This window comes from Leucoraja erinacea, chromosome 5 (genome assembly GCF_028641065.1).
Source record: "Leucoraja erinacea ecotype New England chromosome 5, Leri_hhj_1, whole genome shotgun sequence".
NCBI lineage: Eukaryota > Metazoa > Chordata > Chondrichthyes > Rajiformes > Rajidae > Leucoraja > Leucoraja erinaceus.
In genome coordinates this window covers 81,744,371-81,770,620 of record NC_073381.1, presented here as the reverse complement: position 1 = coordinate 81,770,620, position 26,250 = coordinate 81,744,371, and the positions used below count along the sequence as shown (strand labels likewise).

The following is a 26,250-nucleotide window of genomic DNA, read 5'->3' as shown; positions in this document are numbered from 1 at the left end:
GGAACTCGAAAAACTGATAAATGAAGTCATTTAAGATCAGAGGCAATGGAAGTGCTGTAATTAACCCCAGCATTACCAGACTGGGTGGGAATAAATTAAATAGAATTGAGAAAATAAAAAAGGACAAAAAATCAATTTAACCTCTTGTTATCTATTAGTCTTTCTGATAAATTGGATGTATCAATGCTGTTCACAGACATAAAACCTTTTGGTATGCAGAAACAGCTGGCAAAGGACTACTATAAAGCCAATCAATGGAAATGGGAGAATAATCCAAAATGACCATATAAACTGACCGCTCCACTGGGAAAGATAATTACAAACAAAATAAACTTACATATAAATATCTGCAGCCTTCATTACAATCCAAATGCTGTAACATTCCTAGAATTCATACAAATTAACTGGGAAACTATTTCCAGGAAAATACTTCAACAGTCCATTTTCCAAACCTATCCTGCGCAAGATTATTACTTTGTTAATTAAGTATTTAAAATACAATCCACAATTTAAACAGCTCTTTTGTTTTGAGTTCATCATGTATGCCTTCTCTGGTACTGTTTTTTTATGTCCTCTTCCTGTGTCTCCTAACACATTAATGACATGGAGAAAAGACACATCTCCGACCAGGAAGTGACTGAGAAACGGTCCCCCCCCACACACATAAAGAACTTAGAAACCTTTAAGAACATACATTTAGACACACTAAAAATAACAAAAAGGGTGAAAGGACGGACTGCTGCTGGCGAGGCTGCCACAGTCGATGGAACATTGGACTAAGAGAGAATAACTTGGGGCAATGTCTGTTGTAACACTAATGGCTCACCTCTAAAAAAAGCAGGTAAAGAGGAAAATAAAGCCGAGGACTTAGTCATAACAAACTCTGTCAATCAGAAAAAAAAACTAAACAGTAAAATGATCATTCACAAAGGATCTTCATGACACAATGATTACTGAACACAATTTAAAGCAGTTGAAATACTTTTGAAATGCAGTTACTCTTTTTGCTCTAACATGCACTGTCAACGTTTCTGGTCGAGCAGGTCTGAAAAAGGGTCTCAACCCGAAACGTTGCCTATTTCCTTCGCTCCATAGATGCTGCCTCACCCGCAGTTTCTCCAGCATTTTTGTCAACCTTCCACTGAGAACATTGTAGTTCACTGTGTAGATTTTGTTATGCGTAGCAGAAACTGCCAGAATGAGCAGAAACATAAGGGTTAAAATGTGTGCGCATACAGAATTTTTAATGAATTATGCCTCTCAAGCAAATGTCTGAGAACCTGCATTTAATTGAGTTAACATATGACGAGCATTTGAAGGCACTGGGCCTGTACTCGCTGGAGTTTAGAAGGATGAGGTGGGGGAACCTCATAGAACATTACCGAATAATGAGAGGCCTGGATAGAGTGAATATGGGAGAGTCCAGGACCAGAGACCATAGCCTCAGAATAAAAGGACGTATCTTTAGAAAGGAGTTGAAGAGGAATTTCTTTAGTCAGAGGATAGTGAATCTGTGGAATTCATTGTCACAGACGGCTGTGGAGGCCATCAGTTGATATTTTTAAGGTGGAGATCAAGGGATTCTTGATTAGTAAGGGTGTCAGTGGGGGAGAAGGCAGGAGAATGCGGATGAGAGGAAGAGATAATTCAGCTGAATGGCGGAGTAGAGTTGATGGGCCGAATGGCCTAACTCTTCCCTTAGGACATGAACTTGTAAACCAGATTATTTTGCTATTTTTAGGACCTATAGAATACCTGACAAATATTATTTGGAGCATATACATAAGTAGACCTATCTACTTCACATTACCCCACATTTATTTTCAACAACTTATCATCAAGTACTTTATTTATGCGAATTGGAGCGAGTATACAATACATGAACAGACACAATATGCTGGAAGAGTTCAGTGAGTCATACAGCATCAGTGGCGGCAAATAGACAGACAATCTTTCGGGTTGGGACCCTTCTTAGGATTCAAGTTACACAGCATGAAAACTGCGGAGTTCCTTAAGCACATTACTTTTGCTCAAAACTCCAGCATCTGCAGTCTCTTGTATCTGTATAATCATAAAGAGTGCAATGAATAAGGTCACTTGGTTGATTGCTATTTGGTTCCTACTGATCTTTCCATGGAATTAATTATCACGTTACAATTGCTTTTTTTTTTAAATTACCCATCTCAATGGATCTTGAGAAAATAGCTTTGAGCTTCCCCCCTCTCCTGCTATTTAGAAACTTTTGAGTTTGATATAAAAAAAAACTAATGTAGACAAATATAGGTATCCATTTACGGGAACTGGCAAATTTATAATGGTGAATAAGAATGTGAGAGAATAATTATGTATACTGTATAATTATATAAAATTTACTGTATGCAGAAAACAAAAAACTTCCCAGTAAAATAAATTGATTTTGATAAATAAAGCTTTTAAATTGATACATAAATACAATCAAGTCAAACTTTGAAAGATATAGCAATGGGGGTAGCGGATTCTAGAATAGTTCAGGTTTAAATTTATTATTGTCACGTATACTGAGATACAATAAAAAGCTTTGTTTTTGCATACTATCCAATCAGAGCAGATAATATTTTACATAAACACAATCAAGTCAAACTCAAGTACAATACATAGAGCAAAGGAGAAGATGCAATGTGTAGAATATAGTTCTCAGCATTGTAACGCATCAGTTCCATTTACAAAGTCCAATGCCTGCAATGGGGTAGAGGTGAATCGAACAGTACCTGAGCTTATGGAAGGACTGTTGAAAAGCCTCAAAACCGAGAGCAAAAACATGACACCATGTAGATAGACATTCAGGTCAAAACCTCCCTGTACTCTGGACGATGTCGCCGTCTTCTGCTCAGGTCCAGGGTCGGTCCGTAGATTGATTAGCGTCTGTCGGATCCAGTTTGAGTCGGCCACGGGAGCCAGGGTGAACCGCAGGAAGAGCGAGGCCATGCTCTTTGGCAACTGGCCCGACCGATCTTCTGTCCCCTTCACCATCAAGCCTCACATCTTGTGGGTGCTGGGGAACTGCTTCGGGGGGGCTGAAGTGCGTGACAAGAATTGGCTGGAGCGGATAGCCAAGATGGGGAAGAAACTGGAGCTGTGGAAGCAACTCCATAACGGGAAAAAATTTGATCATCAGATGTGAGGTGCTCTCAGGGCTGCTGTACTTGGCACAAGTGTGGCATGTCCCTCCCTCCTACGCCACAAGGATCACCTGGGCCGTCTTCCAGCTCATCTGGGGGTTGAGGATGGACTGGGTGCGACGGTCGCAATGTACAAGTCGGCAGACAATGGGGGTGAAAGTGTGCCCAATGTCGCCCTCACCCTGATGGTCACCTTCGTGTGTGGCTGCATCAGGTGGAGCGTAGAGCCAATGCACGTGGGCACCAAGTGTCACTACCTGCTGAGGTTCTACCTGTCCCCAGGTGAGTGGCAATGGTGTGCAGGGAAATTACTCCATGGATCATGTGGCATGGTTCCCAGAGCAGACTGCCCAGCTTGTCTGGCAAAATTACTGCTTTCCCCCCCCATATCCCTTAATTCCTTTAGCCCTAAGAGCTAAATCTAACTCTCTTGAGAGGTTATGATGTAATAATCCTGAAAATGGCCTGCTTTTGTTATTTCAGCAGAGTGAAGGAAAAGTTATCTTGTTACACTTCCTGACACAAATCCAATTAACAGTGAAACCTGTGAATTATTCAAACAGTCCAGAGAGAAGAATGAAATATTCGCATTGCTCCTGCTATCCTGTTTGCAAAATGAAATATGCTTTAATGTTTTTTTTAAATTGATGATGCATTACAACTGATGAACTGTTTCAGCTTACACAGTAAACAATGGCTCCCAGTAACAATTTTGCAAATATTGAGAAAAAATATATATATAATACATTAAGATTATCAACATATAAATAACATATTTGAATAAATTTTATAAACAGAATTCTTCTGGAACTCATAGACAATTGTTTTGTTAACTAAAGTGAAAGAATTTAGAGGAATTTAGAGGTATTACTCGGACTCAATCAAAACGATAGCAGGCAGACTTGAAAGCCTTACCCCATTACTCAAACCTCACGTCAAAAGCCTTGGCGTGATATTTGATTCTGCGTTGAAATTTGACAAACAAATCAATGCCGTGGTAAAAACAGCTTCTTCCAGCTTCGGACGATAGCTAAAATAAAACAATTCCTCCAATTTGATGACCTCGAAAAGATCATCCACTCATTTATGTCCTCCTGCCTTGATTACTGCAACTCCCTTTACACTGGGATCAGCCAATCATCCCTGTCCTGCCTGCAATTGGTCCACAACGCCGCAGCTAGACTCCTGACGGGCACCCGAAAATGGGACCACATCACCCTGATTCTGGTCTCTCTCCACTGGCTCCCTGTGCAGTTCCAAATCAATTTCAAGCTCCTTCTTTATGTATACGAAGTATGTATGCCCCAACCTACATAAAAAATCTGCTTACCCACCATACCACCTCCAGGTCCCTCAGATCTGCCGACTTGGGGTTACTGACCATCCTGCAGTCTAGGCATAAGCTCAGGGGCGACCGCTTGAAGCTCCTAGACTATGGAACAGCATCCCTCTTCCCATCAGAACTGCCCCCTCCATCGACTCTTTTAAGTCTAGACTTAAAACTTATTTCTACTCTCAAGCCTTTCTTGAGGTCCTCTGAGGGAGCGTTGCATGTTTGTATCTATGAATGTATGGTTGATCTATGTACCACTGTTTGTAGCACGTTAGTACCTGCACCAATGTAAAGCACTTTGGTCAACAAGAGTTGTTTTTAAATGTGCTATAGAAATAAAATTGACTTGACTTATTACGCACGTGATATTTTTAGACAACGACATGGCAATTAATTATTCATTTTTTGATGGACAGGGCCAGTGTAATGTCGAAGCATTGGAATAAACGTGTGTTACACCTAAGTACCACAAACAACATTGAGTCAAATAATCAGAAAACTTGGTTTCAAAACTGTGGTTAAAGTATGAATATTGGACAAATTTTCATAAAGACTCTAAACTTATTTTACATCCAAGTGCCTTGACCTAACATTTTGGCATCCAGATAACATTTACAATTGTGCGGCATTAGTACACTGGGGAAATAGCCTATCTGTTTGAGCTCTACCTTAGAGTGGAGCTTGAATGCACAACATACTTATTCAGACAAGAGTGTGGCCAATAGCTGGGTCTTTGGTTTAATGACCCATCCAAGAGGCAGCAATTTGGACAATACAGCAAACACTCGATTCAGTACTAGTGCTCCTAGATTATACAGGTGCACAACCTTTTATCCGAAGTTCCAAATAACGAAAACCTCCGAATAGCGGACATTTTTTCAGTCCTTGAAGAAAGGTCCTTGAAAACGTTCACTGAGGGCGGCCCGCAGAGGTGACAGCGGAATCTCCGGTCGGTCCTCGAAGAAAGGGGAACTAAATCCCCATTCATAAAAGAGAAGGTGAGGGTATATTGCGCGGGAGGGTTAATAATTGACAATCTGCTGCTGCCTGCCTGCTGAGTTAAAAAGTTCCCACGGTAGACTCACGATACACAGTGTATCGTGAGTCTTGCATGAGAACTTTTTAACTCAGCGGGCAGGCAGCAGCAAATTGTCGCTCCCTTAAGTTTCACCCCACCTACACCCCTCTGCTTCCCAGCCATGTGTGTGACCCCTTCCCTCCCCTCTCCAGCTCCCCGCCCATTGCACCGGTGCGGGGGTTTTGCACTGTCTTCACGTCGGAGCTAGTGCCAGTCACTGGAGACGTCAGGACCAACGGGACACCGGCCCCCAGGCCCACTGCAAGCACGGAGATCCCAGAGACCCACAGCCAGCAGCAGCCCAGCCCCATTCCAATTCCAGAGGAACACGCTCCCCGTAGGGACCGAAGCTGATGGTGTGAAAGGTACGTCTTGGTCTTGAGGTTGCGGATGAGGGGGCGCAGCTCGGGCTGTGACGTCTCCGGCTACCCCCCTGTACAGGAGCTGAGACTGGGAACTGTGGGGTTGTTTGCAGTTGCAGAGGGAGGGGGCAAGGGCGGTACAGTTCCCAGTCTCAGCTCCAGTCCAGAGGGGTGACCGGAGACGTCAGGACCAACTGGACACCGACTGCAAGCACGGAGATCCGAGAGACTCACAGCCAGCAGCAACTCTAGCCCAGCCCCGCTCCAACTCCAGAGGAACCCGGGTTGCGGATGAGGGGGCGCAGCTCGGGCTGTGGGCGAACTGCCACGTCGCCGTAGCGGCCCATCGGGCAGCGGATTCCTCTGGAGTTGGAGGGACAGGGAGACACAGCGGCTTTTGAGAATGGTGGGCAAACACTTCCAAAGTTCTGCCCACACAGTCAGTACACCTCTCCTACACTTGTCTCCCGCACTAAGATTATCTCGCAGAGAATGATCCCAGCCTAACCCTCCCTATTCTCTCCTATTCTGCAAGAAAAAACTACATTGAAGACTCAAACTCGCAATCGAGTAACTGCCGGGATCTAGGCGCAAACTCGCGACCTTGCGGATATGAGCCGAGCACTCTACCACTGAGCCAGCCGTTAAAATCTACGCTAAAAATCTTCCATTCCGAAAGCCGAAAAATTCTGAATTACGAAAAGTGTCTGGTCCCAAGGCTTTCGGATAAAAGGTTGTGCACCTGTATAGTGAAAGAGGCAAGAATGGGGTCTGAGCCAACACCAAACTACTGATGCAATTGTGAGTGTTACCCATTATCCAAAAATGTCATGTCCAATTGGAATTTAATTAATCTTGTGCTTTTATCTCAAGTAAATGCTGGTTTGATGCAAACAGAAATATCTCACAGTACGGAAATTAGCCATGAATTTAAAATGTGTGTTTTGGATTGCAGTGTCATATGTTCTTCAGGGTGAATTATCTGCTGAGATTTTTGGTTTCCTTCTCAAAAACGATTTCAAGTCAACAGTTACAAATAAAATAAACACACTTACCTCGATCATATATAGAACTGCAAACCTTTTGTTTTACTTGACCCTTTCCTCTTGGACTGGGTGTTCTAGATCTGGAGTTTTCCGAGCAATGAGGATCAGATATGTATGACAAATTATCATAGTCATCGGAATAATAGGAGTCACTATTCTTGTCATAGTCTATGTTTTTATTAGTCTTCTCTTGATCTCCCATAGCACGGCCACTACGCTGAGCTTGTTTGCTTTTGTTTTCTTTATTGCCATTTCTTTGTGTGCTTGCTCCAGAGCGTAGACTTCTTTCAGCTTCTGAATCTACTGCATTGCCTTCATCACAGTATCCATTTTGGGAATCCATGCTAGTCCGAGACAGTTTTTGCCTTGATTCTATAGTTAAATAATAAAAATAAAATAGGAAATAGAACATATAACCTCTTAATAAATCTCAGGACACTTCAATAATAATAATATAATAATCTTATTTATATAGCACATTTTTAGTCAACTTGCATTGACCCCAAAGTGCTTCACATAATTACATTACATTTACACACAGGCAAAGGTGGGTGAAGTGTCTTGCCCCAAGGACACAACGACAGTATGCACTCCAAGCGGGATTCGAACCGGCTACCTTCCGGGCGCCAGCCGAACACTTAGCCCATTGTGCCATCTGTCATCAATAGAGTATAGACCCCATCCCCTGCTTCCAAAGAAAAAATATCAAGCAAATTGAAAAACTGTTGTGTGAAATCAACTTACCATCTAAATAAGTGATATCATAAATTAAATTATAACCACTTTTCAAGTCTATAATATTTATTTAGGTCACAGAAAGCAAACAATCAGCAAAATTTTAAACTATCTGGTTTGTTGGGTCTGTTGGGGCATATGGTGCTCCTGTTGATGTCCAGGTTCAGGAGCAGCTTCTCGCCAACAACCATGACGCTATTAAACACTACAAGCTACAAATAAGGTCTGGACTACAAACTTGGTGACTTTGTACTTACAGAGTACAATGTCTACATATCTGTTGTGCTGCTCCAAGGAAGAATTTTATTTCACTGTTCTGGGATATAAAACATTCTTGACCCCAGGGATCAAGGTTGATCTGACTCCTGTGCTTATAAGCAGTTAGTATATTATTTCTGTGACTGCATGTTTCCTCTCGGGTTCCATCGCAATGACATGCAGATTGGCTAATTGTTTACAGTAAATTATTCCTTAATGAATGTTAAATGAGAAAAAAAATCCTAGGGAGTTGATGGACATGTGTGAAAGAGATGAATTTGCAGGAAAATTATGAAATGGGTACTGGGATGGAATACTGTCTTTACGGACGGCATGGATCCCAGGAAGCTCATCGGGGAGTCATTTTCTCGCGAGCATTTCCCTCATGCTCCAACGACAAATTCAAATGAAGACACATTCATGACTTGACAGGAAACCGTGATGCTTTTGACATATTTCTCCTTCTTTTCTCCGAGCTGTCTAGAATGAACGGATCGTTGCCCTCGAACCCAACTGAAATACTGACAACCGTCACAACAGCTACATCATGTTCCCTCTTAAAGACAACATTGGTCTTCCAACAACAACCGTCATGGAAATGCTCGTAAAAGATTAGAGGGAAAGCTTCATTGATATCAAAGATCTTATAGTATAAGATCTTTGATTGATATAGCTCATCTCATTCAGTACTTCACAACCAATCAAGCAGCACAGTGAAGTATGTAGTCACTTCTGCAACATGGTAAATTCAACAACCAATTTACACCCTGCTACCCAGATTGTTTAAAGGCGTCTTATTTTGGAAGAGGCCTTTAATCAAAATCTAACTTGTTCTCAAAGGTCAAGGTGAATAATACCTTGCCATAGTTTCAAAGCAGGGTATCGATGTTATCTACCAGTGTTTTCCCAATATCAATCCCTCACTCAACTTCACTGCAATAGATTTACTGCTCAACACCTTGCTGTTTCTGGGAGATAGAGCCAGGCAAAGCTCACAATATATTTTATTTCCTGCACTGCATTATATTCTAATTAGAACTTAAGTGAACCACTGATATTTTTTGATAATCTTCCTGCCCCTCAGACTGCCAAACTATGTTTCTCTAGTTTAAACCTCTAGAAACTCTACTCACTATCCTGGCTGGCAATTAGCATAACATTAACAGTTTACAATTGAAGTACCATATTTTCTTGCAAAAATATTATTATAGAAAAGGAAGGTGACTTCTTACAGTGCAGGAAATTACACCAGTTCATAGGGTCATAAGGGATAGGAACAGAATTAGGCCATTCAGTCCATCAAATCTGCTCCGCCATTCAATCATGGCTGATCTATCTCTCCCTCCTAACCCAATTCCGCTGCCTTCTCCCCATAACCCCTGACACCTGTACTGATCAAGAATCTATCTATGCTTTAAAAATAATACTTCTGTTTAAAATACTTTTTTTTTCCAAAACATCTATCTTGTTGCTTTAAAGCTTAGAACTGCTACTGTTACTTTTCATTATGAACTAACCATTGAAATGCTATTTTAGGCCTTTCTAACCTTCCTTATCTTGAGAAATATTTAGATTGGTAACTGGTTGGTTTTCTGTATATTGTGTCTCCTGTCATTAGCAGCTGGAAAGCACCTATTCATCAAAACACCACAGGGCATTATCATATGAATGAGAGATCTTGTGAAGGTCCTGAAATTAGCAAATACAACTGTTAGGCTGTCAAAAAAGGGCACAAAATGAGATTATTCAATTATTTTGCCTTCACTTTGCAGATTGCATTGGTAATCAGTGACAATTCCAGCAAACCTACAACAAAGTGGTCCGTAGGTGTTGCTTAGAACAAATCTGCAGCCTTAGTTTGTTTTCCTGGTAATACGGTTAGACGAACAATAATTTGAACATTTTAGACCGTGGGCCGAGGTGCTTTTTCGTTTCATTTTGTGACCCAAATCATGTATCTACATGTATTTATAACATATTGTGTAAAAATATTATAGAAATCATACCTGAAACTCGTCAAGAGAGTTAGGTAGAGCTCTAGGGGCTAGTGGAATCAAGGGATATGGGGAGAAGGCAAGCACGGGTTATTGATTGGGGACGATCAGCCATGATCGCAATGTATGCGGTGCTGGCTTGAAGGGCTGAATGACCTCCTCCTGCACCTATTTTCTATGTCATTTTGAGAATCATTTTTATTATGCTGGCCGTCAAACAATGCTGGATTAAGTATCTTGAAATGACAGAACAGTAGGTTTGTGCCTTGTATCTGCCTTTCCAGCTTCCAGATTCAGATTTTGAAGCATCAACTTTTATCAGCAGAAAACAAATGCTAATATTCCATTAACTGAAAGCAGTTTGGCAGTATAACAACTGTTAGACAAAGTAAAATTATTTTTGGACTCGTGTGTTATGGATGTTATAATGGACTAAATATTCGTTATAAAAATTCGCTGCTCATATTTAGGTTTAAATAATATGTATTTTTCTTGCAACCTAAAATATGCATAAGTTCTTAGAAATAGTTTTATAGTACCCAGCAACAAATTAAAATCTTTTTGATTCTTTTGTCAGGGTGTACAGAGGAGGAATGTTGGTTTTACAGCTGTGACATAGTTGAATAAACCAAATATAAAAGTAAACAAAAGTCAGCAAGTAAATAGTTAAATATTAATAATCTAACACAATGCCTGTAGATGGCTGGCATAGTTATGATTGATCAGAAAATGCCATATTTTATTAAATAATGTTAAGCAATTTGTGATTTGATCCCAAAATTGTTTTTTAATTGGACAGAAAACTATAACGATGCATAGTTGTCATGTCTTCATTTAATGTCTTTAGTGTATTAATTATTGCACCAAGGAAAAATATATTGTTGACTGGGTAACAAGCCCATTAATTATCTAAACAAATCAAAAATTACTCATACAAAATTGTTCATGCATAACCCCCCCCAAAATAAAATTGCACTTTTGCAGGTTCTAATTTCATGTGCTCCACTTTTGCTTTGAAATGTCATTAATACAAATTAGTAATATTGAAATTCCAATTCTTCTGAAGATTTCAGCCCATTCATGAATATGCTTTAATAATCAGCCTCTCTGCTGTACATTAGTAAAATATTAAAAGGGTTAACTTGATGTCATACCTCATGAACAAAAGAAAGCTTTAATTCACTTTCCTTTTAAAATTTGTACAAACGAAAACACACCATTTAACGCCCCTAATACATTAATTTCATGTGATCTGCTAACACTGCGGTCAATTGATAACATAGCGCGACAAATCCAAACTCGCCGTGGAGTTGATCGGCTGTAGATTTGCGAACACTTTTAACTCCGACAAGAACATATCAAAGTATTCGTTCCTAGGGCCATGGGAAACAAACTTAAGTCTTCTCACCCAAAGGAAAGTGTTCTGGGACTGCTGATGCAGCAGGGAATCGGGAATATAAATTTAATAGGAACCCGAGAGGTAACTTTTTCACACAAAGGGCGGTGGGTGTATGGAACAAGCTGCCAGGGGAGGTAGTTGAGGCTGAGACTATCACAACGTTTTAGAGACATTTAGACGGGTATATGGCCAGGACAGATTTAGAGAGATATGGGCCAAATGTGGGCAGGTGGGACTAGTGTAGATGTGGAATGATGGTCGGTGTGGGTAAATTGGGCCGAAGGGCCGGTTCCACGCTGTGTTACTCCAAATAGCACCGTTAGTCACCCCTGCCTTGAGCAATCTCAGCCACAGGTTGGTTGGGCAGTTCCTTTTCAGAAGAGCAAGGGGCAGGGGCTTGTCTGACCCACTTCATCACGTCCGACAAGGCCCCAACAACAATAACAACCCGCCGCTTCGGGGCCTTTCGCCCGTCAACTCGACCTAAATCACCTCACCTCCGTCCCTGGCCGCCGCCAACCCCCAGGTGGACCGGGGCCGCGGCTGAAAGTTCCGAGCAGGCGGAGATGGTCTGATGGGGTGGGGGGGCGAGTGGAGTCCCTGCTGTCCGTTGCCTTTGCTCTCGGATGGAGCTGCTCCTGGATCAACCTGCAAACAACCACCGCCCGGCCCTGGCCCTGGCCCTGGCTGACCCCTCGCCTCCTCTCCTTGGTTGTCCCGGGCAACCGGCTCGCGCGCGCGCGTTCCGACTCCACCCCTTCCTCCACCTCGAGTTGTCCGGGACAACCGGCTCGTGCACGCTCCGACCACCTCTGGTTGTCCCGGGTAACCGGCCCGTTCGCGCGCGCGTACGTTTATACTCGTCCCCCTCATCCCACGCTGCCAACGGACCCCCTCGCGCTTCGCCCGTTGGCATCAAAGATCTTTGGTGGCAATGGGCGACACCAGCCCCCACCGCCTCGCCGCCGGCCCTCTACCGCCTCGCCGGCAATAATATTTACAGCGGATTTACACCCGAGCACGGCTCAGCAAACTAACGCAGAAAGTGCTGGAATACCACGCTTCAGGTTAGCCAGCGTCTGGCGTCGAGGGCTGCTCGTTTGGTGTCTCTTTTTTAATGGATTCATAGAGCGTGGAAATTGTCCCTTTGGCCCATCGTGGCCATGCACCAAGTCAGTGCGCACCGACTGTCACCTAGTCACCAAGAGCCTATTTTGGTCATCGAGTGCCCATTGTCTGTCACAGAGTCATAGAATGCCCTTTACCATCCACCGAGTGCCCCTTACCATCCACCGAGTGCCCCTTGCATTCACATTGTGCCCCTTGCATTCACTTGTGCCCCTTGCATTCACTTTGTGCTCCTTTGCCATTCACCTAGCGCTCCTTGCATTCACCTTGTGCCCTTTGCCATTCACCTAGCGCTCCTTGCATTCACCTAGTGCCCCTTGCCCCTTGCATTCACCTTGTGTGCCCCTTGCATTCACCTAATGCTCCTTTGCCATTCACCTTGTGCCCTTTGCCATTCACCTAGCGCTCCTTGCATTCACCTTGTGCCCCTTGCCACCTTTGCCCTCACCTTGTGCTCCTTTGCCATTCACCTTGTGCCCCTTGCATTCACCTAATGCTCCTTTGCCATTCACCTTGTGCCCTTTGCCATTCACCTAGCGCTCCTTGCATTCACCTTGTGCCCCTTGCACTCACCTTGTGCCCCTTGCATTCCCCTAGTGCTCCTTTGCCATTCACCTTGTGCCCTTTGCCACTCACCTAGTGTCCCTTGCCACTCACCTAGTGCCCTTTGCATTCACCTAGTGCCCCTTGCCATTCACCTCATGTCTTTTTGCCCTTTGTGCCCCATGCCATTCACCTAGTGTCCACACCTGTCACCAAGTGCACATTGCCAGTAATCAAGTGCCCATTGCCAATCACCACTGACTAGCTTTTAAGAATATGATAAAAAGTCATGACTACTTACTATGCTGTTGGTTGAATTAGAGTTAAAATAAAAAGACCCACTGCTTTAATGCAAACTGACTGAAGCAAAAGAAGAATACAATGAAATTAGTCAGGATTGTGAGTTGCAAAATCTGTACGATAGTCCACTAGATTCAAGGATGCTTGAACAAACTCTTCTCGATCAATCTCCCAGGACTGGGGATGAGTTACCTCCACTTTGACTTTGTGATTCTAGAACAGTGCAGTACAGGAACAAGCCATTTAGCCCACAATGTCAATGTAGACGATTATGGTAATTTAAGAAATCCCATCTGCCTGCACATGGTCTATGTCCCTCCATTCCCTGCCGAGACTCAAAATGCTGGAGTAACTCAGCGGGACAGGCAGAATCTCTGGAGCGAAGGAATGGGTGACCTTTCGGGTCGAGACCTTTCTTCATTCCCAGCCTGTTCATGTGCCGTCTAAATGCCTCTTAAAAGTTGCTATTGTATCTGCTTCCATGACCTCCCCTGACAGCACATTCTAGGCACCTACACATATGTAAAAAAAAATTTGGCTCATAAATCCCCTTAAACTTTACCCCTCTGTCCTTAAATCTATCCCTTCTCCTGTTTGTCATTTCCACTCTGGGGAAAAAAACTCTAACTATTGACCCTATCTATGCCTCTCATACTTTCATAAACATTTCTCAGGTGACACTTCAGAGAAACGTCTTTGACACTTCAGAGAAACAAACTCTCTCCTTACTGCTAATACTCTAACATCCTGGTGAACATCTTTCGCACACTCTACAAAGCCACTGCAGCCTCCTTGTAACACGGTGACTAGAACTGTACCCAATTTTCCTAAAATGTGGCCTAATTAAAATTTTATATGGCTTTAACTTGACTTTCTGACTTTTATACTCAATGCGACCCATAAAGGCAAGTATGGCATACACCTTCTTTACTGCCCTATCTATTTTTGTTGCCACTTTTGGACTGTGGGTTTTCACCCCTAGACACTTCTGTACATCAATTCCTTCCATTTACTATATAGTTTCCTCCTACACTGCTCAAAGTGCAACACCTTACACATGTCAGAATTAAATTTCTTCTTCCATCTATCTGTCTATATATCTAATTTATATTCTGCTATACTCCTTGACAACCTCACTATCAGCAAATCCACCAATTTCCAGCTCATAGGAACAGAATTAGGCCATTCGGCCCATCAAGTCTACTCCGCCATTCAATCATGGCTGATCTATTTTTCCTTCTCAGCCCCATTCTACTGTCTTCTCCCCATAACCCCATGACACCAGTACTAATCAAGCATCTGTCAATCTCAAATTTAAAAATAGACATGATGTTGTGGGAATTACGGAGACATGGCTGCGAGGATTGGAGCTGGGAGCTGAATATTTAAGGTTATACGTCTAATCGGAAAGACAGACAGGTGGGCAGAAGGGGTAGGGTAGCTCTGTTGTTAAGGAATGAAATTCGGTCCTTAGTGAGGGGTGACATTGGATCAGAAGATGTAGGGTCATTGAGGGTAGAGCTGAGAAGTTGTAAGGGTAAAAATACCCTAATGGGAGTTATTTACAGGCCCCCAAACAGTGGCCAGGATATGGGATATAAGTTGCATCAGGAGATACAAATGGAATGTAGGAAAGGCAATGCTGCAGTGGTCATGCGAGATTTCAATATGCAGGTAGACTGGGAAAATCAGGTTGGTACTGGACCCCAAGAAAGGGAATTTGTAGAGTGCCTCCGAGTTGGTTTCTTAGAGCAGCTTGTAGTGGAGACTACCAGGGATAGGGCAATTCTGGATTTAGTATTGTGTAATAAACCAGATTTGATAAGGGAACTCAAGGTAAAGGAACCACTAGGAGGTAGCGACCACTATATAAGATTTAACCTGAAATTTGAGAGAGAGAAGGTGAAATCGGATGTGTCGGTATTACAGTTGAGCAAAGGGGGCATGAGGGAGGAGCTGGCCAAAGTTGACTGGAAAGGGACCCCAGCAGGAATGACAGTGGAACAGCAATGGCAAAAATTTCTGGGAATAATTCGGAAGATGCAAGATCCTTTCATTCCGAACAGGAAGAAGTTCAAGTTCAAGTTACATTTATTATCACATGCACCAATTGGTACAGTGAGATTTGAGTTACCTTACAGCCATACGAATAAAAAAGAACACAATACACGATAGAGTTTAACATAAACATCCCCCCCACAGTGGAATGAACGTTTCCCACTGTGAGGGAAGGCAATAAAGTTCAGTCAACTTCCTCATTGTTCACCCGTGATCAGGGCCTTTGATCCCTCCGCAGTTGCCGCTACGACGGCCCGATGTTCAGGTCCTCTTGCCGGGATGATCGGAACTCCGACGTCGGAATGGAAGAACACACTCTGTGGCTTGGAGTTTCCGAATCGGCCACTTCCTACCGGAGTCCGCGGCTCCCGAAGTCCACAGGGCCGAAGGGCTGAAGGTGGATAAGTCACCTGGACTGGATGGACCGCACCCTAGGGTTCTGAAAGAGGTTGCTTTAGAGATTGTGGAGGCATTAATAGTGATATTTCAAGAATCACGAGAGTCAGGAGTGGTGCCTGTCGATTGGAACATTGCCAATATTACCCCGCTGTACAAGTAGGGAGCTAAGCAGAACAGTGGGAACTGTAGGCCGTTTAGATGTCAGTTTAGACGTAAGATTTTAGAGTCCATTATAAAGGACGAGGTTACGGAGTACCTAGAAGTTCATGATAAAATAGGCCGAAGGTAGCATGGTTTTGTGAAGGTGAGATCTTGCCTGACGAATATGCTGGAATTCTTTGAAGAAGTAAATAGTGGGACAAACAAAGGAGATTCAGTGGATATTGTTTACCTAGATTTTCAGAAAGCCTTTGATAATGTGCCACACGTGAGGCTGCTAAGGAAGATGAGAGCCCATGGTATCAAAGGGCAGATGTTAGCATGGATAGTAGGATGGCTGGCAGAATGCGAAGAGTGGCGATAAAGGAAGCTTTTCAGGTTGGCTGCCAGTGAGTAACGGAGTTCTGAAAGGTTTGGTGCTGGAACCGCTACTCTTCACATTGTATATTAATGATTTGGACGAGGGGATTGAAGGCTTTGTGGCCAAGTTTGCGATTAAACAAAAATAGGTGGTGGGGCAGGTAATGCAGAGAAAGTAGGGACTCTGCAGAAGGACTTGGACAGATTGGGAGAGGCGGCAGAGAAGTGGTAGATAGAATATAGTGTAAAGTGTGGAGTCATGCATTTTAGTAGTAGGATTACGGTGCAGACTATTTTCTAAATGGGGAGATACTCCAGAAATCAGAGGTGCAAAGGGACTTGAGAGTGCTGGTGCAAGATTCCCCAAAAGTTAATCTGCAAGTTGAATTGGTAGTCAAGAAGGCAAACACAGTGCTAACATTTATTTCAAGAGGGCTAGAATACAAAAACAGGGATATAATGTTGAGGCTCTAAGGCACTGATCAAGACCGCATTTGGTGAGCAATTTTGGGCACCATATCTGAGGAAGGATGTGCTAGCCCTGGAGAGGGTCCAGATGAGGTTTATGAGATTGATCCCAGGAATGAGTGGGTTAACTTATGATGAGCGTTTGACAGCACTGGGCCTGTACTTGCTGGAGTTTGGAAGAATGAGGGGAGATCATTACTAGGGAGAGAGTCTACGACTAGAGGTCATAGCCTCAGAGTTAAAGGACGTTCCTTTAGAAGGAGATGAGAAGGAATTTCTTTGGTCAGAGGATGGTGAATCTGTAGAATTCTTTACCACAGAAGGCTGTGGAGGCCGTCAATGGATATTTTTAAAGCGGAGATAGATTCTTGATTAGTTTAAGAAAAAACTGCAGGTGCTGGAAAAATTGAAGGTAGACAAAAAAGCCGGAGAAACTCAGCGGGTGAGGCAGCATCTATGGCTCCATAGATGCTGCCTTACCCGCTGAGTTTCTTCAGCTTTTTTGTCTACCTTCTTGATTAGTTCGGATGTTTGGGGTTATGAGAGAAGGCAGGAGAAGGAGAGATAAATCAGCCATGATTGAATGGCGGAATAGACTTGATCGACGAATGGCCTAATTCTCTTATCACTTCTGATCTAAATATCCATTGATGGCCTCCACAGCCGTCTGTGGCAATGAATTCCACAGATTAATCACCCTCTGACTAAAGACATTCCTCCTCATGTAAAGATACGTCCTTATATTCTGAGGCTGTGGCCTCTGGACCTGGACTCTCCCACTAATGGAAAAATCTCTCCACATTCACTCTATCCAGGCCCTTCACTATTTGTCATCTGCAAACTTATTAATCAACCCAACTACAATTTTGTGCAAATCACAAACAGGTCCCAGCACTGACAGAGGTCCAGCAGTTTTCCTCTTTTGTTCATCTTTTCCAAACCCTTCCCCTTCCCCTTCCTTACCTGGTTCCATTTGCCCATCATCCCCTCCCCATTATGGCCACCTATCGCCTACCAGCCTTTGTCCCAATTGCCCCTCATACACTGTCATACACTGACTCTCTTTCCTTTACTGACTCTCTTTTGTCTTTACCCTTTCAGGTCCAAACGAAATCCGTTTCTGCAGCCATGCTAGATCTTGATCAGAAACAACATACCATAAACATCCATCACATAGCTGTGATGGAAGGCCAAAAAAAACTTATCTCTCCACTGCAAATGTCAGAGTCAAAGTCAAAGCCCCCGGCTGGCTGGCGATTGTCTGCGTTTGAAGCCACGCCGGGTTGCGAGGTCAACACCGGGTTTGGTGTTTTTGTGCGCTCGCAAAGTCCCCGCGGCCATTCCAGCCGCGCGGGGCAGTGATGTAGGCCCCGCTCCAGGAGCTTTTCGACCCCGCAACACGGGCGGGAGAATGCATTGCTTTTCCAGGGATTCCTGGTGCTCCACAGATAGTAGCAGCCTCAATCAGCCTAAAAAGCAGTACTGAGTGACAGGGTTAAAAAAATAAGTAAAATAAGTTGTGAGATAAATCACCGACCTGACGTTAGAAAAGGTTTGATGATTATCATGAGAGGCCTAAAAATGTACTGAGTGACAATGGGTTCAAAAAATAGGTAAACTAAGTTGTGAGATAAATCACCGACCTGACGTTAGAAAAGGTTTGATGGTTATGGAATGGTTCGGGTAGATGTACAGACTCGCTTGCCCAGAGTAGGGGAATGGAGGACCAGAGTACATAGGTTTAAGGTGAAGGGGAAAAGATTTAGTAGGGATCTGAGGGGTAACCTTTTCACACAAAGGGTGGTGGGCATATGGAACGAGCTGCCAGAGGAGGTAGTGGAGGCAGGGACTATTGCAACGTTTAAGAAACAGTTAGATGGGACAGTTTGGGGGGATATGGACCAAATGTGGGCAGGTGGAACATATTGGCTGGTGTAAGCAAGTTAAGCTGAGGGGGCCTGTTTCCACACTCTAGCTTTGATAGGGAGAGCCTATCAAGCCTACCATCCTGAGCCCTCATATGGTATTACAGTCACTATCACAGAGGCCGACATCCTTCAGGGGGGTGAAACCTCGACAAGCGGCTGGACCTGATGGTATACCCAGTCATGTTCTCTAAACCCGTGCAGACCAACTTGCTGGAGTTTTTGCGGACATTTTCAACCTCTCATTACTGAGATCCGAGTTTGCTACCTGCTTTAAGAGGGCACCAATAATACCGATGCCCAAGAAGAGTAAGATGACATGCCTCAATGACTATCGACCGGTGGCACTAACGTCCGTGGTGATGAAATGCTTTGAGAAGTTGGTTATGGCGTATATCAACTCCTACCTCAACAAGAACTTCGACCCATTACAGTTTGCCTACTGCCACAACAGGTCAATGGAGGATGTGATCTCACTGGCTCTCCACTCTGCACTTGACCACTTGGACAATAAAAACACATACGTCAGGCTTTTGTTTATAGACTACAGCTCGTCGTTCAATATCATTATCCCCTCCTGGTTGGATTGCTCCTGGGACTGGCCAAGCTGGCCATCTGCGTGTCACGGCACCAGGCGGAAGAGGGCTCCACCCGATTCAGCTGCCTGCCCCTTTTCCAGGGTCTTGGAGAGAGACTATGCACTGGCCACAGGCACCCGGGGAGGATTTTCAGTACCGCTGGACACTACGGGGGGTTGAATGCATCCTTGACAAGGACTGTAAGACAGTTGTATAATAGTTTATTGTTTGTCTTATATTATGGTGGTGGGCTCTGTTTTGTTTTATGGTCGTAAATATTATTTTAATATTTGATTAAATATTTTTGATTTAAAAAAAATTAAAAAGTTGGTTACCAAGCTCACGGAACTGAGTCTTTGCGCATTTCTCTGCAACTGGATCCTCGACTTCCTCATCAACTGTTCGAATTGGCAAAAACACTTTTTCCTCAATAACAATCAGTTCCAGAGTACCTCAAGGCTGTGTGCTCAGCCCCCTGCTCTACTCGTTCTAGACTCATGATTGTGTAGCCGGACACAGTGCGAACTCCACCCTCAATTCTGCCTATGACACCACCTTTGTTGGATGAATTACAGATGGTGCCGAGTCAGTGTATAGAAGTGGATCGATAGACTGACCAAATGGTGCCAGCACAACAACCTGGCTCTCAATGTTAGTAAGACCAAGGAACTGATTGTGGACTTTGGAAGAGAAAGAGTGAGGACCCATAAACCTGGTTATAGCGACGGGATGATGGTTGAGAGAGTCAAAAGCTTCAAATTCCTGGGCATGCATATTTCTGAAGATCTTTCCTGGACCCAGCACACTGATGCAATTATAAAGAACGCACATCAACGCCTCTACTTCCTAAGAAGATTACGGAGATTCGATGTGTCAGAGAGGATTCTCTTGAACTTCTACAGGTGTATAGTGGAGAGAATATTGACTGGTTGCATCACGGCTTGGTTCGCAACTTGTATGTCCAGGAGCAAAGAAGACTGCAAAACGCTGTGAACACTGTCCAGTCCATCACGGGTTCTGATCTCCCTATCTTCAAAAGGATTTGCCAGAGTTGCTGCCTCAAAAAGGCAGCCAACATAATCAGCGACCCGCACCACCCTGGCCACACACTCATTTCACCCCTGCCATTGGGAAGAAGGTACAGGAGCCTAAAAACTGCAACGTCCAGGTACAGGAACAACTTCTTCTCCACAGCCATTAGGCTATTAAACACTTCAACCTCAAATAAGTTCTGAACCACATAGCCTATTATTGTTTTTTTTGCATTATTATTGTTTGTTTTTTATGTGTACCTATGTGTGTACACAAATTGAACTTGTTTTCTCATATTATTTACACTACTATGTTTACATATTCTGTTGTGCTGCTGCAAGTAAGAACTTCATTGGTCTATCTGAGACATGACAATAAAACACTCTTGACTCTATGAAGGGCTGAAGATCTTCTGCTCCAATAATCTACTCGTTAGGTTGAATTATGAAAACCCAAAAGTTAGGCAATAATTCTTAAATCCAAACTGTCTTCCCTATTTATCTCCAATAATATGTCCATAATGGATTTATGAACGGTTGGCATTAAATTTTTAATTCGTAACGTGATTTTCCGTGATGAAATGCAATGTTCTTGACAACAGGTGGCTCCTATCCTGCATTTCAGAATGAATGCTGAAAGGGGCCATCCCCTTGGGGAGACAGAATCTATGAATGAGGTCCGCGATCTTGTAACAGCGAAAACGTTAATTGTAGTTTGTCTCTCCACAAATGTTGCTCGACCCGCCAAATATTTCCAGCATTTTCTGTTGTTCTAGGCGCAGTAAGCCCTCTCGGCGACTGTCATTGCTTGCTGCAGAAGAGCGCTGTGCGCAGCGAGTTGCAGGCTGGGAGATGTAGTCCACTCGCCAGCGTTCTATTCGAAAAGAGGACGAAATAAGACTGCATTATCCAGCATCCAACGATCGGCCGAGATGTTTTGGACCAGGCATAGCAGTGAAATGGGCAAAGCGCTGCAATCCTTTGGAGGGTGGCGGAGGTGCGAGCTGCAATGAGATTGGAAAAGTGCATTTATATATTTGTTGGTTTCTCACTTCGTGTCATTCATTGGTAGGCAGCAGCTGCATAGTATAGTCGGCCGATTAGATTCCAGATATAAAACCTATTTAGGGACGGATTTTTCTTTTCTTAATCTGCGGATTGTCTTTCTGGAATTAAGAAGATGGTTATTCGTGTGTTCACCGCCTCCTCTTCAGCCTCTATTGCGGTGAGTAGGAAACCAGCAACGGTAGCGGCTTGTTTCTGTTGTGGAAGGTTACCACTGTGTGAAGATACTGCCGCTCTGCGATCCTCCAGCAGTCAGTGTAAACAAAATAATGCCTGGGTTTCGGACATCTATTTCAGTGGATTAGATGCTCAAACTTCAACCAATATAACGTATTTTTACCCCTTGCGTTCCACTGATTTAAGTAAACCGTCAGTATATATAACATTCCAGAATTTGACCTATTTTCAATAAATGTAATTGAATTCTGTAAGTTTGTATGTTGGCGCAAGCCCAGTTAGTTTTCATCCGTGAAAAAACTTTGGAAATACATTGTCACATATGGTAATTTATGTTGCGAGGAGTCTGATCGTTTTATAGATTTGTCCAGAATATATTTTAAGCTTTCCACTGAAATTAGTTATTGGGTTTTGCTTCTTCAAAGTATGTATACTCCCACCGCCTCGTCCCCCCACCTCCTGAATTTAGTAGTATCCTTGAAAGAGATAAGGGAGAGTGGATCTGATTTCCTCTAAAATTACATCCTCAAGAAAGCATGCAGTGCTTGGACTGTACAGAGGTAACATTTCCAACAGTTATACAAAGAACATTTCCAACCTGCAAACACCTGCTCACCTGTTCTGCAAAAAAACGTGTCTCTCTATTGGCATTAAAGTATTTATCATGGTTTTTTTTTAAGCGGGAGAGACGTGCTCTGTTGATATTCCCAATGGAATTGAGACCCGCCTCAGATCAACGGTGGAAATTGTTACTGACTCACGATAATAAACCTAGTTTTATTACAGTGAACCAAGATCAAGGATTTAAATGTTATCACTGGGAATGAGCTGTTCTATATTTATTTTCACGATTGTGTGGATTTTATTGTAGTATTTCGTTTGGTAACGTCTTGTTGCTTTGTGTTAACGTCATTTTGTTAATTATCTTCTGGTTAATAATTTCTCATTGAAGCGAGTTACAGGATTTTGTTCGCATGGTACACGTAAGATTTGTGTCAATAAGTTTCTCATTTCAAATCTCAGTACTAGAAAAGTAAAAAACCATAACATACATTATAAATTTCGTTATCACAAATAACATCGGCAGAACTGGAGTCACATTGAAAACATTCCAAATTAGTTTAAAAAAAAGTTGCAATCACTGACCACGTCGATTAAGCACATTTTAGTGCGCCTATAAATGCCCTTTAGCCTTTTGTGCGGATTGGGAAATTGTGTTTTTTTGGAGACAAATTCTGAAATGTTTTGCAGATTTATCAGTTTGCTCATAATCCATTTTAACTGCTACGTTTTGTACAGGGAATTAAAATTGAACACTTTTGGAGGGGCATAACAAGATACCTACATTTAAAAAAGGACAAAATGCTGGAACTCAGCTGGTCAGGCAGCACCTCTAGAGAACATGACATTTGTATGTATCGTTGCACATCTTTAATGTGCTTAGTGATTATTGAAATTAGTCTATTTTCCTGATGGCTATTCCCTTTTCTATTTCTGTATTTACGTTGGCAATTGGTTTTTGACTAAATTGGAAATGGATTTTAAAAAGTAAATGAAATGAACTCAGAATTATTGATTTCATAGGACCAAAGTGGACAATTTGACCCATCATGTCCATTACAAGTATTATGCCTCAGCTTTCAGTTTATAGCCTGAGGTTATGGCATATTTGATGATCCCTCTAATTCTTCTTAAATGTATTACAGTTCTCAACCTTTACTGCCATTTCTGGCACACATTTCGAGATGATAACTACCCCTAGTAATACTTCCACCAGTTACTTTAATTTTTCGGGAAGGTGTGGGGCAAGAGCTGGCAAGTAAGGGGTGGATCTAAGTGAGAGGCATTGGTTGACAGATGGAGAAGGGATGAGTGGAGATAGTGACTCTCATTCCTTCCCTCCCTCACTTCCTTCCTGCACTTGATTCCATCTACCAGATCTCTGGATTAATCTATTGCTTGTAAACTCAAGCCACACTTCTCCACATCACCACTTTATACTGTGTACGAAAGAACTGCAGATGCTGGTTTAAAAATTGAAGGTAGACTCAAAATGCTGGAGTAACTCAGCAGGACAGGCAGCATCTCTAGAGAGAAGGAATGGATGACGTTTTGGGTCTGAAGAAGGGTTTTGACCCGAAACCTCACCCATTCCTTCTCTCCCGCTGAGTTACTCCAGCATTTTGTGTCTACCACTTTATACTGCCTCTCTCCCCTCTACTCTTTCAGTCCAGATGAGGGGTCTCGAATCAAAACGTCGACTGTACCCCTCCATAGATGCTGCTTGGCTTGCTGAGTTCTTCCAGCAACTGTTTTTTATTCCAGATTCCAGCATCTATGGTCTCATGTGCCTCCACCTTAATTCTGTACTCTCAATAATGATCTACTCTGCTCAGTGAACTGGGTCCTTTCCGTTGTCTGGAAATTTATGGTACTAAAAGGAGGCCTTTAAGTCTACGATGGCTAAAAAATACAGAGGTTAGGGTAATCCTACTTCCCAGTCTCAGTCCATAATCTTGCACATCTTTGCTCTACCATCTGCAATACTGTCATATTCCTTTCCAATGTGCTATGCAGAACCACACAAACAACCCTGTAGTTGTAATTCAACTAGTGTTTAGAACATTTGAGCATGACTTCCCCTTCATATGCTTCAACTCTTAAAGCAAAATGATCATCTAGACACTTTTTAAATGTATTGAGGGTGTCTGCCTCCACCGTTCTTTCTGACAATAAGTTTCAAATCCCCATTGCTCTTTGATTAAAATTCTCCCTCAATTTCCCTCTAATACTTTTACTTTTATTTAGTTAAATCAAGATCCTCTAGTTATGACTCTTTCTGCTAAAGATAATGCATTCTTTCTTTCACTCTGTATGGGCCTCCCATAATTGTATGTATCTGAAATAAATCTCTGCTTCAGTAACTTTGTTTCAAAGAGAATAGTCATTTTTCTCCTTTTCCAGTCCTTAGCCAGTTTCTCCTTTTAATGAAAATCTTCCAGCCCTGGCAACATCCTTGCAAATAAGAATTGGTCTGTTCCAATGACCTTGGAATTCTCAGTGGTTACATGATCAGCTGATTGTAATGTGGTACCCGGAACTGTATTCTAACTGTGGCCTAACCAATATATTCAGGCATGGCTTATCTGCTCTTGTATTCTGACCCTCAGCCACAAAAGCAAGTATGCTGTGTTTACCATCTCGCATACCTGTTTTGAAAACTGGGAATTTGTGACCATACATTTTCCTCTTCTGCACATCCAATAAATACTGTAGCTCACCAGAACTATGGTATATACAGTACATACTCTGATCTAACTAGAGTTTTAAACAATTTGAATATGAGCTCCAGCTCTTAAAGGAATATATCTAGTTTAGAGGGTTAACCCGGTTATCTTCAGGGATCAATGAATATGTTCTCCCAGGCTCTTTATGATCCTATATACTCCTCTATATTTTATATATCAAAGCATAGAGGATCATAATAAGCTTGCACTCATTGTATATATTTTTTGTTTTATCAGCTCTCCTGAAATGCATTATTTAATTTAAATAATACTACTTTCATATAGAATACATTTCACTGTATAATATAACAATGGAACTGTATAATTATAACATAATATATTCCAATGTTGTCAGTGGTGCAAGCAAGTAAACTAATGCTTTTATCGGCATTTGTGTATCTTAATAAACACAGTACTTCCATTTTTGTGAAAATGTATGTGTTGATCCTTTCGTACTTATTATAAACTAAGTATCTGGTGATTTTTCAGGTCTCTCTATTACAATTTATTGTAGATACATGATCTAATTTTTACTGATATGAGGAGAATTCAAACCTCTATATCAGGAAAAATATATTTTGTCCTTACCCCTAGTCCTTACCTTTCACCTCATCAACCATCGCATACAACACATAATCCTCCGACAATTTGCCACCTCAACAGGATCCCATCACTAGTCACATCCTCCAACCTCCACCCCTTTCCACGTTCCGCAGAGACCCTTCCGCAACTCCCTGTTAACTCATCCTTTTCCACCCAAACCACCCCCTCCTCAGGTACAGGAGATGCAAAACCTGTCCCTATACCTCCTCCCTCGACTCTGTCAGGGACCCCCAACATTCCTTTCAGGTTAGGCAGAGGTTCACTTGCACCTCCTCCAACCTCATCTGCTGTATCCGTTGTTCAAAGTGTGGACTCTTATACATCGCCAAGACCAAACGTAGACTGGGCTATCGTTTCGCTGAACACCTTTGCTCAGTCTGCTTGCGCCTACCTGATCTCCCAGTTGCCAAAAAAAAAATTTTGCTTCCCATTCCCACACTGACCTTTCTGGCCTGGGCCTCCTCCATTGTCAGAGTGAGGCCAAAAGTAAATTGGAGGAACAGCAACTCATATTTTCCTTGGGCAGCTTACAACCCAGCGGTATGAATATTGATTACTCTAACTTCAAGTAACCGTTGTATCCCCTCTTTCTCCATCTCTCCCCCACCCGTCATTGTACTAGTTTCAAAGACATCTTGTTAAGTCTCATTGCCTTAACTTGTTTTCACCTAGCCCACAACTAACAAATGCCTGTTTCCTTTATCAATGTTACTTTCATGCATATCGTTCATTCATTTGTTCTACACTTCTCTATATCATCGTCTATAAAAATCTCTTGTTTCCCTTTCACAAGATCATGAGATCAT

The 26,250-nt window shown here is 42.7% G+C and overlaps 2 protein-coding genes across 3 annotated transcripts in view; one reads left to right on the top strand and one right to left on the bottom strand.

Annotated features, from left to right (window-relative positions):
* Positions 1–12,251, bottom strand: part of lca5 (lebercilin LCA5) — a 54,108-nt gene extending 41,857 nt beyond the window's left edge. The window contains exons 1-2 of the mRNA XM_055636080.1: positions 11,861–12,251; positions 6,987–7,349 (exon numbers count right to left, since the gene is read on the bottom strand). Coding sequence (XP_055492055.1) covers positions 6,987–7,349; positions 11,861–12,236 — 739 coding nt within the window. The 5' untranslated portion in view covers positions 12,237–12,251. The remainder of the gene's footprint in view (positions 1–6,986; positions 7,350–11,860) is intronic.
* An 11-nt stretch (positions 12,252–12,262) lies between these two features.
* Positions 12,263–26,250, top strand: part of sh3bgrl2 (SH3 domain binding glutamate-rich protein like 2) — a 90,643-nt gene continuing 76,655 nt past the window's right edge. For both annotated transcript variants that reach the window (XM_055636082.1, XM_055636083.1), the window contains exons 1-2: positions 12,263–12,430; positions 21,089–21,537. In XM_055636082.1, the coding sequence (XP_055492057.1) occupies positions 21,493–21,537 (45 nt within the window). In that variant the 5' untranslated portion in view covers positions 12,263–12,430; positions 21,089–21,492. The remainder of the gene's footprint in view (positions 12,431–21,088; positions 21,538–26,250) is intronic.